Here is a 14055-nt window from a genome sequence, read left to right as displayed (position 1 = left end):
CATCACTTTGTAGTGCCTTCCCACTCTTACTCTTGAATAGGTCATGTGACTTTATTTGACCAGTGAGAAATTAGCAAATGTGACAGAAGCAAAGGTTTAAAAACTCCTTTCACCATTAGGCCCTCTACTGTTTCCACAGGAGGGACATGCTCAGCTAGCCTGCAATATGATGAAACTCAGGGAACATTGCCTTGTCACACCAGTCTCGCAGCTGAAGCCATCTGAAATCAGCCAGTTGACTCCTATCCATAAGAAAAACCCAGCCAAGGTCCACATGGGAAACTCTTCAGCTGATCAAAAATGTATGAATGAGCCCACTTAAGATTAGCCTAGCCCAGCCTAGATTACGTAAACTCTATAAAAGCTCAAATTAAATAAATGTTTATTGTTTTATAGTACTGAGGTTTTGTGACCGATTGTCACATAGCATTATTACAGTGATATGTATTTGATACATAATTATCAATAGTCCTTCCACTCAACAGCCAAGGAAAACTCTGGCAATCTCTGTGGTCTTCTCTTCCCCTCCAAACTCCTATATTACCAAATCTACTCCCTCAGTTGAGTCTACTTTCCAAATCTCTTTAATGTCTGACCCTTCCTTTCCCACCTCACAGCCACTGCCTGAGGTCAGGCAGTCATCCTCTCTGCCTCATGACTACACTCTATGCTGCCGGCCTTTCTCCCTTGTATCCATCCTCCTCACAACTGCCACAATGAGCATTCCCAGCATTGCTCTGCTTAAAATTACCTCAGCTCTGCATCCAAACTCTGCAACATAACACACAAAGCCTTCTCTGAAATCAGAGAAGACACCTGTCTTCCTCTTCAACCCCTTCTTTCAAATCCTCCCACAAAACCTCCACCACCTGTACCCCACAAAGTCCACATACTCTAGTCCCAAGGCCTATTTGGTTACTTGCTATTAACCACACCATGCTCTCTGTGCCCCCATGTTTTTTCAAGTTCAGTCCCTCACTCCTGAGGACGCTTTGGAACACTGCTTGATGAGCTCAAGTGCCAGCTTAAGTATCTACTCCCAGGGAATTTTCCTGACCACCCCAGGCAGCATTAACCAGTCCCTCCTCTGTGCAGCCTATACCAGGAACATCTCTTTGTCCACTAAGGACACCTCTTACCATCCTGTCCTCCATTCACTCCCACCAGCCAGAAGGCCTCCTTGTGTGCCCAGAATATAACAGCCACATTTCCACCACAGGGAAGAGCACTGGCTCTTCTTTCTGCTTGGAATTTTCATCCCCCAGACAGGCACGTAACTAAATCCCTACTTTCTTCAAGCCCTTGCTCAGACAGCACATTCTCAATAAAGCCCAGCTCAGTCCTCATTCCATTCCCCACGCCCACATTCTGATTCCCTTTCTCTGTTCTACCTTGTCTTTTATCTTCTGAACTTATCACCTTCTAACATCATCTATACCCTAAAAGTTTATTCTGATTTTTCTATCTCTGCATTTAGAAGACGAACACCACAGGGCAGGGATCTCTGTTTCGCTCACTGATATATCCCTGACACCTAGAACAAGGCCTGGCACATAGTATGGGCTCTACATTATTTATATGGAATAAATGAATGAATGAGCCTCCTTTTCTGCATCTTTAAAATGAGGGGCTGAATTAAATCATCCCTGAGGCTGTTCCCAACTCCAACACTCCAAGACTCTAGAATATACAGACCAAGTCACCAACCTGCCACCTTCACCACCAACGTAGCCTCTTCATAGGAGCCTCCCTTTTTGAAGAAGCAGGTGTACAACCCATCATCAGAAACCTGGACCTTGTGGATGCGCACAGCAGCCTGCCCCTGGGTGAGGAAGTCCCTCACCAGCAAGACCCGTCCTGCATATTGCGGCATCTGCTCCTCCTTCTGCTCCTGCTGGTTCTGGTAGATGAACACCGCTTCTGAGAACTTGGAACGGAACCACCGCAGCTCCATGTTCTCTGCACTCATGGCAGGGGACAGGAAGCAGGGCAGCGTGGTGTCCCCACCCAACACTGCCACAATGGGGTCCGTGGGGCCAATCACCAGGAACTCTTCTGTAGACAAGACATGAGAGTGAGAAAGCTACAGACATGAACGCAGAAGGTAGGAGAAATCATGCCATCAAGTAAAAACTGGAGATGACCCTGGCTCCTAAAGGAATGAGCTGTGGGGACACTGAATAGGATGAGATATTCTGACCACAACATCATGGCCCAGAAATGATGTCAAAGGGCCTCCCTCATGTGGCTGGGCTTCTGGACTGAGTCCCTTCCATTAAAAACTCTTTAACTCCCTGGTTCTCAAGCTTGAGTATGCATCAGAACCACGCACAGGGTTGTAAAACACAGATGTCTGGACTTCACCCCAAAACTTTCTGATTCAGTAGGTCTACGGGAGGTCCAAATTGTACATTTCTAAGGAGCTCCCCAAGGCATTGGTGGGTCAATGGTAGAATTCTTACTTTCCATGCAGACAGAGCAACTTTTGATTCACTGTTTATGGGGTCACCATGACTCAGGGCCAACTTACAGAAGCTAAAAACAATGACAACAAAGAGTTCCAGGGATAGGCTGGTCCACAGACCACATTTTGAGAAGCGCAGCCCTAGCCTGGCCCCACCTCAGGACAGGACTGAAAGCTGACCAGAGGTCACCAGAAATCTAGGTCTGAGCTCTGATTGTTCAGACACCACCAGGAAATTCCCCACTCCTGCACATACCTTTCATTATTTGTGCCCATATCTTTTCTCTTACACTGAATTATATGTGCGCTTAAAACCCACGGTCAAATGCTATTTCTGTTTAGAACATGAGCTCACTCTCATGCTTCCAGGAGGCTCAGTCTTGGCTTATTAAAGAAGAAGACACATCCCGCCTGTCACTCTCGGCCTTCTGAGGTGGATGGGCTACAACTTGGCTCCACTGCAGGGCAAGTCGCTCTGGATCCCCAAATACCATCTTCTCTTCTCTACTGCTCGACCCTGGCTCCAGTCACTATTGTCTCCCACCTGGAGGATAGCAGCCGACTGAACTCTCCCATTTACCCTCTCCCCACCCCGACCGTGTATTTTCTACACGGCAGCCAGAGTGTGTGAGCCAACACATGTCAGGGCCCCACTCTGCTCAAACCCTTGCAATGGCTCCCCACTTCCCTCCAGTGACTCATAGAGCCTATGGGGTTGGCCCCCAGGACCACTCTGACCTCAACTCCTGCATCCCTCCCCCTCACTCCCTCTGCTCCAACCAAAGCTTACCTCTTATTGTTCTCTGAACCACCAGGCACTCTGCCAGCTGAACACGAGCTAACACTTCCTGCAAAAACTCTCTAATCCCAGAGATCCTCACTCTCACTCCGCTTCTTCCCCAAGTCTTAGTCCACATCTCTCTTTCTTGACTACCCTGTGGAGTACTGCTGCCTACCCATGACCCACCTGCTGTCTCCCCCTCCCCAGCACTGCTCGTACTTTCTCTACTTCAGGGTTTCATAGCCCTAATCTCCTCTCACAGACTATAGTTTCTCTTGCTTTATTACATTTAATATTCACTGCCTCCTCCTAGAATGTAAGTTCTATGAAGACAGAGAGTCTCTGTCTGTTCTGTTCGTAGAGCAACAACTAAGCCATAGTAGACTCCCCATGAACATTAGGAGAATAAAGGGAATTAATGCATGCATGCATCTTTGCTTAGGACACTAGCAGAGCAGGGAAATGGGAAGAAGGCTATTTTCAGACATTGTCTATTTGACTGTTCTAAACATTGTAGAAGTCACGGTGGGGCAATGGTCAGAATTCTTTACCCTTATTTATGGTTTAGTGGGTTTTTTATAATTCTTAACTACAATTAGTGGGGTGCACCATAATCTCTCTAGGGCAGGGCCCCCACAGCTCCATCTCTCCTGACAGAATCAGCAGCTCACCTGTGGTTCCCACAAAACAGAGGGAGACACAGACAGAGGGGTGTGGAGCACTAACCTGCAGACCCCCACATGGGGAGCTGAAGGAGGAGCAGCAGGGAGGTGAAACGGCAGAGCAAAGGTCGACTGGAGCCACCCTCCATTTCCTCAGAGCTGGGGAGAGACAGGGCAGGAGTCAGGGACCCCAGACAGGAGGTAGCCTACCCACAGCTCAGCCTCACAGAGGACCAGAGCATTTCCTAAACCCTCATTATGCTAATGGGGTGGTGGGACCCACCAGCCCTGAAAAGAAGAAAAGCCTGAGCTGGCTGGGCCCCTCCCAGCCTTTCTGGGGAGACTCTGTGGTGTCAGACAACCACTAGGTAAACCTGGGAACAAACCACTCCTTCCCTTCCCACCCCACTAACATGCGTACCGCAGCCCACTGCCCAAACACCAGGCCTTCCTTCCTCAGCACCTGTTCCCCTGGGGGAGACCTTCCCACCATCTCCAGGACTCCTACTGTGTGTGGGGTGGAGAGAGACAGCCTACCGTCAGGAAAGCACAGACTCTGGGCTCAAATGCTGGGCTCTCCTCCAGGCTCAGTCACTCACCCTGTGACCACCTGAGGCAAGTTACTTGACCTTGTCTGTCTTGGCTTTCTCTTCTCCAAATGAGGATAGCAAACAAGGCCTCCATCAATATTGTTGTGGGTTGTAATGAGGATTACTTGAATTTCTGTTTGTAAAGTTACTACAAGTAATGTAAACAGGGCCTGGTTCTAATAAGTGCTACATAAACATCTTTAAAATAAATGAATAAAGGCACAAGCCTCTCTGTGGTTCTCCTCGGTCTTCTTAGAACAGACTATGGTCCAGCCTCAAACGCACACATATTCGCAGCCCCCTCCTCACAGCCAGCTGCTCCCTGGGTCCTTTCCGTGGCCCATAGTTGTCTGCTCAGCCTACTCACCTGCTTCTCCTTGTTCCAGCTTTGAGTGACTTCCTGGAGCTTCTTGAAGGTCAGCAGCTTGAGTAAGTTCAGGGCCACAGGGACCCTGGCAGATCCCAAATCTGCCCTCAGAGTTTGCACCTGCAGTTAACTGCTCTGGGAGCCCCAGTCCTTGCCTCCAGGTCAGACACTGTGGGCCCAGGGTCCTCCATCGCTGAGGCAGGTGGTTCCCAGGAGAGCCAAGGAAGCAGGATCAGCCCTGATTACAGAGATATCTGCAGAGATCCCGGGCCTGGGCCCCCACAGAGCACTCCCACCAGAACAATCACCCCACTCCAGTCTTTTCACCCTCTGAAAGTGAAAGCTTACAGAAAGCAGCCCAGCAGACTCTGCCCTGCCCTCTGGACATTGCTCCCTGTTATCAAGGAGGAAACAGCATTATCAGCGCAACAAAAAGGCAAGAGGGGCCACACAGAAACACAGACTCAAGAATCATTTCCTCAATACCTACTATGTGCCAGCTTGCTTCTGGCTTCAGGAAGTGGGGTCGGCTTGTGGGCACAGCCAAGACTAACACCCAGTTCTGTGCATAGGTGAGAAGTCCCTGGGTAGCAAAAACAGCTAAGTGTTCAATAACTAACAGAAATGTTGGCCATTCAAACACACCCAGAGGCACTTCGGAAGGTAGGCCAGGTGAGCTGCTTCCAAGACATCAGAGCCCTAAAAATACTATGGAGAGCACCTCTACTCTACAGTGCAAGTTTACCATGAGTCACAATTAACCTGAAGACAACTGGGGTTTTTTTGCTTTATGCATAGATCTGTCTCTACATGACAGGCAGTTAACATGAAGTGCCTCTGTGCCAACTGAGAAATGGAGCCCGGCCCAAAGCCTTGAACAGCATCTGATGTGATTGATTTTCTTTTTCTTGACTCGAAGGTGATCCAGAACCACCCCACAATCTGGCAATCAACCAAGGGCTTAAGTGTACATATATCAACAACTTCCAGGACCTGCTCCAGGACCATGGCCCTGCCTTTCTGAAATGACAGTATGCTACTCAGAGTTAATATTTAACATATCATTACTGTGTATTTTACATATTATTGATAGATAATAGAAACTGTAATATAATATTTTAATATCACTGATCACCCTAGGTACAGCCATTCAGTCCTCTCTTCCCACCTGGAGGCAGAGTACAGATCCCATGCTCTACAAAGGAAGACCCTGGGGCACTGTGTCTTCCCCTAGCCTCTCTTCCTGCAGTTTCCCAGCTCAGTAAAGGACACCTGTGTTTCATCCCATTCTTTCTATCAGAAACTTGACAGTCACTCTTGATACTTCACTCCCCCTCCCAGTCTACTTTCAGCTATCAGAAACTCCCACGTTTTTCTCTCATCCGTCTCCACAATCAGCACCTCCAAGCCACCTCCATTTCTCCTCTGGTTGAAGCAGTGTCCTCCTCATGGGTCTCCCTGCCCCATGTCCACCCTTACCTGCTCCAGTCCATTCTCCATTCCATGGTCTTAGTTCTCTCAAAGTCAGCTCATGCCAGTTCTCTGCCTAAGTCTTTCATAGGTTCCTCCACCCTGACCTCTTCTCTGTGGCTCCCAGTCCCCATCTTCCTCTCTGACCTCATCTCCCTTCACTCTCCCAGTTGCTATTTTACTGGCCTCATGTGAGCTCCTCAAACCCCTTGAGCTTTTCTGACCTCAGGGCCTTCTCATACGCCGTTGGATGCTTCTGTCCTCTCACTCTTCCACCAAACTCCTCCTCACCCTTCAACTCTCACCTAAAGTGACCTTCCTCATAGGGGCCTTTGCTGACCTTCCGATCCACATTATTCCCCTCATGCACCTTGTTTTTATTTTCCCTCAATTTTTTTTTTATTGTACATTAGATGAAAGCTTACAGAGCAAACTAGTTTCTCATTAAAAGATTAATACACAAATTATTTTGTGACATTGGTTGCCAATCCCATGACATGTCAACATCCTCCCCTTCTCCACCTTGGGTTCCCCTTACCAGCTTTCATGTCCCCTCCTGCCACCTTGTCCTTGTCCCTGGCCTCCTGGTCTCATTTTGTTTTATGTGCTTCTCTAATCTTTGGCTGAAAGGTGAACCTCAGGAGTGACTTCATTACTTAGCTATAAGGGTGTCCGGGGCTATACTCTCAGGTTTTTTCCAGTCTCTGTCAGACCAGTAAGTCTGGGTTTTTTTGTTTTTTTGTTTTTTGAGAGTTAGAATTTTGTTCTACATTTTCTCCAGCGCTGTCTGGGACCCTCTATTGTGATCCCTGTCAGAGTAGTCAGTGGTGGTAGCTGGGCACCATCTACTTGTGCTGGACTCAATCAGTCTGGTAGAGGCTGCAGTAGTTGTAGTCCATTAGTCCCTTGGTGTAATCCTTCCCTTTTGTCTTTGTTTTTCTTCATTCCCCCTTGCTCAAGACGGGGTGAGAACAATGGAATATCTTAGATGGTCGCTCACCCCATACACATTCTTGCTCACTTCTTTCATAGCACCCCGTTCTCCCCATAACATTGACAATGTTCATCTATATAATGTCTGCCTTTATGGTGGTCTGTGATAGCCATGAAGAAGGGACTCTGTCTTACTCACATCTGTACGTTCAGCCACAGCACAATGCCAAGCATGTGGTAGAAACATAATAAATATTTGTCGAGCTCATTTACAGCAGACTTTCGTCTTCAGAAAATTGGCTGAGCAGCCTTGCCAGAACTCAGCAAATACTTGAGTCCATTCAGAAATATGAGGATTACTAACTCTGACTTAAACAGGTCAGTTTCTTGAATAGATGAAATGGTTCTACTGTTTTTCCCTCCGTGGTTGTCTACCTAACTCAAATGTAAATCCCTCAGTAAGTAATTATGTCATCACAGGGCTGGTAGCTTCACATTCAACCATTTGGATTGCTCTCTTGTGCCTGCCCAGTGTACATGTTAAATCATTTGTCCAATGTCTCCCTCACCAGACTTCTGTGAGGCAGTTGTCATTATTATCCTCATTATGAAGATGAGGAATCCAAATCTCTCAGAATTTCACAGTCACACACCCAACAAAATCTCTCTCAACCTATGTTGACTTTCATTTAGTTCTAAATGTGTTGTTATATTTGTCTTATTTGAGCAAGCATGGGAATGCTTGATTTCTGCCCAGAAGTCCAATCTGGAGTTGTAATATCTCCAGACCCAGAGCAAACCCAGAACTTCTGGACACGGTTGAACAGCTCCCACACTGTCCCCTGAAGATCCACTACTGCCAATACCCACTTTAAAAAAAAAATGGGGAATATTTGGAAAATTCATGTTAACCCAAAGGTAACTCATAACACATGGAACGATATGGCCCTCCAGTGGTGCACACATTGAAACATCCACCCACACTCACCCGCACCCAAGCACCCCCACCACCACCAATCCCAACAACAGGGAGACTTCTCTAGGCCTAAAAGATACTAGGAGAATTTTATGAAAATTTCCTTCAACAAAACACAATTTTATTGAACACATAGTAAGTGCCAGGAACTGGCCTACGGAAATTATTGTTGTATCATTTCTTTTTCTTGGCTACAACACCAGGTAAGTAGCCTTGCCCTGAGGTGTTTTTAAATATGTCTCAATTCCATCAAAACTTCCAGAAAAATGTATAAATTTAGCTGTAAATTCAACTATTCAACAAATATATATTGACAATTTATAAGCCAGGCACTCTGAGGCAAACAGATGAAATGAGACATGAGCCCTGCCATCCAGAAGTGTTTAATCCAGGAAATTCCTAGAGGAGGAGGGGTTAGAAGTACAAGGAGATTGCCCCCTACACCGTCTCCAGCCTTCAAGACCAGCCCAGACTCCAGCTCCAGAAAGCCACCGCAAAACCAGAGCTCCAGGGGACCTTGGACTCTGAAATGCCCATCTGTGACCAGAAAGCTTATCTCACACTGAATCTAGCCCATGGAGCTCCCACACTGGGAGGGGGAGGACAGAGCATAGGTTAGATCTCTTGAAGAGCACTGGGAGCTGGCAGAAAGGATCTCAGAAAGCACACTTCAGCGCCAGGGCCCAGCTCATCAGGATCTTGTTTCTGGCTTCTGTGACAATAACCACTGTTCATGAAGCCACAAATGATGTGTCTTGCTGAAAATATAAATTATCTGAATGCTAATAGGGTTAATATTTTGCTTTTCCTTCTAATAGACATGGAGTATCTCTTATCTTTATTTGTTTCAAGTGCTTTTGAAATAAAAAAAAAATTTTTTTAATAGACATGCAGTATCTCATCTTTATTTGTTTCAAGTGCTTCTGAAATACTTTCTGACAAATACCTGGACCATAAAACAACGGTTAATATCAAATATGGTTTTAACAAGTGAAGTTTGTGGAAAGAACTCAATGCCTTGTCTCAAAAGTCCATCCGGGTAAAAATTTATATGACTTAATTTATCTTGACACTCTTAAGATGAAGAGTCCACTGGTTTATCTTCTACTGTAGCAGAAATTGCTGCTCATTTTCTGGGAAAAAAAAAAATGAAAAGAAAAAATAAAACACACATACGCAAACTGATGAGTTTTGTTTTAACTTTAAATTTTTCTTTCCACTCTCTTAACCACCGTGACCCCAGCTACAGGGCTTAGCGTCAACCTGGTAGCTGCTGACACAGTGCCAGCAGGCATAGCAGGGCCATCACCTTTCTCAGCACCTGCCCTCCTGCCACTCTGGTGAGGAAATTCGCTCCCAATTGAGACTGTCACCTCCATAACTGGAATATCCAACCAGAGGGGGCTCAGGGGCCTCCTGAAGCCCCTGAAATGCTCTCTGCCTTCAGCATCTACCCCAGCCCCACCCAGGGGTCTCTGGCAGAGCCCTCCTCGTCTGTGACACCTGCCCCACCATCCTCTGAATGGGCATCAACACTGCTACCTAAGTCTGAGATTCCAGGGGAAGTGAGGAGGTGTCGCTCACACCCAGTCTTTGAGACATATGGAGGTAAAGGAGTGAGATGGGAGGGAAAATGACTCTTCATGTAGAAAATTTAATTAAATTTGATTAGAATAATAACCAAAGAAAAGAAAGAGGACAGACAGAAAGATGGTGTAAGAAAGAAAAGGTAAGGAAGGGAGGGACAGATGAAGGAAGGAATTAAAAAAGGAAGAGCGTATTAGAGGGTCGTCCTGGCATTGAGCTGTGCCATAGGCAGGGCTGGGAGGCCAGAATGGGCCACATGTCTGGCCAGGGGGTCCTAAACACTCTGTCTAGTCACAGGGACATAAAGAACATGAGTTGCAGAGAGCAAACCAGCCTGGGTACTGACCATATGAGTGATCCAGTCAGTAAGCTGGGAAGAACTTACTGATCCTCCCAATCCCATGTAGGTCAGCCACAGCTGTGACCAAGGGGGAACAGGAAAGGCCTACTGGGAGGGATCTGAGGATCAAGTTTTAGGAAAGATTGAAGGCCTTGACCTTTGACTCTTTTCCTGAGAGAATCGGAGGGAGAGAGGCCTGACCCACTAGAGACAGGAGAGGCTCTATCCAACCCTGAGAGGCAGTTCTAACGGACCCCAGGGCACCAGGCACCCTTTTCCTCCCCTTTCTTGGAGCTGTGTCTCCACAGGCAGAGCTGAGACTTAAGCACTGAGGCCAAGGCCCCTGCTCTCTAATGCCCATTGCCAGATACTCAGGCCCGCCATTCACCACGCGCCATTTTACTCTTATCATTACATACTAGTATTTCAACAAAACTTTATAATCCTGTGAGGCAGTTCTTACTTTTCTTGGCTTACTGCTGAGACGACAGGGGTTCAAAGATGTGAGGAAACCTGACTAAGGTCACACAGCCATGTGATCGAGCCCTGAAGGAGATAGGTCTGCCCTAGAGTTCAGCTAAGCTTCAAACTAGGGTCACCAGAGAGGGGACACCAGCTCAGGGATGCTCCCCGGGATCCATGGAGGGGCGGGGAGGATAGGGAGTACAGAAAACATTAGCACGTGTGTTTCTATATGCTTTAATTTTACCAGTTAATTTGTTATCTGTGTTCATTTTTATAATCTGTATAACGTTAGTACATATTTAAAAGCTGCATATTCAAAAAGTATTCCTGAAAACAGTGCATAATCAAGAGTTCAGAGACCTTGCTCCAAATATCTGCTCCAGAAATCCTCCCTAAAGCAGCAGCTCTCAGGGAGAGAAGTAGGCCTGAAGAACCCAAGGACAATAGAAAGACAGCCCCTCAGGCTCACCAAGCTTGCCTCCTCCTCTGCTGCCCCCTCGTGGCCACTACTGGACAGACAGACAGAAGGTTTCCCTGCCAGAAAACAATGAGGGAGGAGAATACAGAAAGCTAATTCTACTATGTGAAATTGAGTGAAGGAGACCAGACACAAAAGATCACATGCTGTATGATTTCAAATATACGACCTTAAAGACCAGACAAAACGAATCCGGAAGCTCCATGTGGGACTTCTCTCTAGGGTGCTGCTCTGCCCTGTCGATCATCAACTGCAGAGAGCCAGTCCCTGAGACCTGCTGTCATGGACTCAATTCCGACACATGGCGACTGCGTATGTTACAGAGTAGAGCTGATCTCCGTAGGAGATCTTCCACGACCCCGATGAGTGGGCTTCTACCGCCAACACTTTGGTTAGCAGTCAAGGACATACCATTTGTGCCAACCAGGGACCACCTCTGTAATGGGTAGAGCTGCCTGAATCCACAAGGTGTCCTCTTTACCTCCAGGCACAGACAAGGAGCTGATCACAGCCTGGACTCACACACAGACCTGAATTCCAGCAGCCAGGACTCTAATGCGACCAGGCCTCCCAGGCCCACTGGCTTTTAGTTTTGACCCCAGGCGGCTTCTTAACCCCCTCACATCCTCTATGCCCCCCTCCCCTCCTCACAGTCTCCCCCTCAGTGCCTTTTCTCCACCTCCTTCCTACAACCTCCCTCACTCTCCCCCACTCCTTAACCTCTTTTCCTTTTCACCCCTTCTCCACCTTACACTTCCCCTGTAACGGCCTTCTCTCTCTCTCCTCACTTTGCATCCCTTCACACTCCTTCCTTTTGCCCTCCACTCCCATTAGGCCCCCCATCCCCTGCCCCCTCTTACCTTGCTAGATTTTGAAAGTAAGAAGAAAAGAAAGGCCTGCGATAAACCCAAAATGCATCTTTGAAGACCAAAATCACCCTCAGTGCTCAAACACAACCAAATGATGAGAAGCCCTGGGGAACAGAGGACTGATGAGGAAAGAAGAGATTGGCATCTCTCCTTGCATTCTCAAGCCAAGGCTTCTGTGCCCAGAGTCACATGAAATAGTCCTTACCATTTAAATTGCTGTGCAGTTATGCATTGCTTTCTTTCATTTGGTTTGGTTCTGCTTTTGCACAAAATTGAACATCCTCATGTGCTTATGCTGCTGCTCCGTTGCTTTCTAGAACTGAAGCCAGAGAGACCCCTCCCAGGTGGCTCCTCAGAAAAAGGACACTCCAGGTAAAAGAGCACCAAGACTCAGTAAAGTCCCTGCAATAAGCCCAACAGTAAGTCCAATCCAGTCATTTTCGTGATATTTTCTAGCGTTGGCCTGGCAAAATGCCAAAGCCCAGGTCACAGGAGCAATCACCAGAGGAAGTAGACCAGGGACTCTGCTTTCTGAAGGCATAAGTGTGTACAGGAACATAAGGAACATGAAGGCAGTGTGCCCCTCATTCATCCACAGTGATCCTCTCCAAGGATCACTTTTTTAAAGTATTGAGTGGCAGTGTGCCCAATATTTCCCAAGGTGTGGGATTCACATCTATGGTAGTACATGAGATGATGATTTTAGGTAAAATCGGGATAATCACCTTGATCTCAAGAGGAAGTAATCCACTGGATAGGCCATGTGATTAATCAGAGGTGTGAAATCAGGAGAAACAGAGGGAGAAAGAAGGAGGAAAGAAGATGGAATCCAGTGGGAATGAAAGATAAGCCAAGGAACCCCCCAGTGCCCTGGAAGAGATGTCTGACCTGAGCCTAACCTGAGAGACATGGATTCTTCTCCATGGAGCTGTGTGGAGGGAGGACACATAGGAGGTCCCAAAAAGGGGAAGCAGAACTATTTTGAGAGGAGGACTCCTGGGACTACACACTGACTCTCCCAAAATCTCCCGTGACCTTCACTTTGGGGGGAACCCTCTTCCTTTGGCTAAAGAACTCTGCACCCCCTCATATGTACTCTCCACTGGCAACAGAGAGGAGGAGACAGAAAAGGTGACAGGCCACAACCCATAGAGACCTCTCCCAGGTTGCATTTTTCATAGAGAGATGATGAATCCATGGGAATGGCAGCCAAAGACTTTTTGATTAAGTGGAAGATGGAGGGTCCTCAGCTATACAGATGAATATGCTAACGAAAATGACACAGGGACCCATGGATAGACGATCAGAGGTCCTCAACTGAAAATAAAAGGATCTAAACTCTGGCCCTATCTGGATGACATTTTTTAAAAAGTCTTTTCCTCTCTACAGTCTTCTCCTCAATTTGGGTGAGGGAGGGCTGGAAGTGAGATAATTGGGTATATTATAACTTCTTATAACATGGTGAATGATATGAAATTTTCTTCAATGTATTTGTCTTTAAAATTACCTACTATAGAAACTTTTCCACTTATAGTTAATATAAAGTTTCTTCTACAAAATGTATCTTGCTATTTCAAAAGTAAATAGTATTGTAAAAGGATAATTTTCATAAAGTTAAAAACATGGTTTCCAGACAAATTTAGAATTTGAAGAATTTATTCAACTAATTAAGCAATAACGGAACTGGTCCAATTGTAAAGCTAACTCAAAGAGCATTTTGAAGAACAGGGTTTTATTGTCCACCAGGAAAGGCCGTTTGAAATCAGCTTGCTGACTAAGTGGTTAATGTCACATGGGGCAATAAAACTGTAACCGTTGAGTTACTTTTTCCACTGAACAGAAAACAAGCCCCTTATTAACAGTAATTAGCAAAGTCAAATACAGGTAATTCCCTTAAATCATTATAAAATCTTTGTATAAGCCCATTAATGTCCCAGCATGACACTGAAAGGGCATGACACCCAAATTTTTGCCCTGTTTCCAGGTTCTAAATAGTTTTTATTAACAATATAAAGAAAAGATTTAATGGATGTCAGTTGAGTTGATCCTAAGAGATGCTAAAAGATATAGTAA

At 46.4% G+C, this 14055-nt stretch overlaps 1 protein-coding gene across 2 annotated transcripts in view; it reads right to left on the bottom strand.

Annotated features, from left to right (window-relative positions):
• LOC126078794 (butyrophilin subfamily 1 member A1-like) overlaps positions 1-14055 on the bottom strand; it is a 163077-nt gene that overhangs the window by 17281 nt on the left and 131741 nt on the right. Inside the window, exons 1-3 of one of the 2 annotated variants that reach the window (XM_049889594.1) lie at positions 4865-5236; positions 3972-4066; positions 1708-2055 (exon numbers count right to left, since the gene is read on the bottom strand). In XM_049889594.1, the coding sequence (XP_049745551.1) occupies positions 1708-2055; positions 3972-4056 (433 nt within the window). In that variant the 5' untranslated portion in view covers positions 4057-4066; positions 4865-5236. Of the gene's footprint in view, positions 1-1707; positions 2056-3971; positions 4067-4864; positions 5237-14055 lie in introns of those variants that run through there. The other variant, XM_049889603.1, reaches the window with a different exon arrangement.

This window comes from Elephas maximus, chromosome 1 (assembly GCF_024166365.1).
Source record: "Elephas maximus indicus isolate mEleMax1 chromosome 1, mEleMax1 primary haplotype, whole genome shotgun sequence".
Lineage (NCBI taxonomy): Eukaryota > Metazoa > Chordata > Mammalia > Proboscidea > Elephantidae > Elephas > Elephas maximus.
Note: the sequence above shows the minus strand (reverse complement) of the source record. Positions and strands in the feature narration are given on the sequence as shown.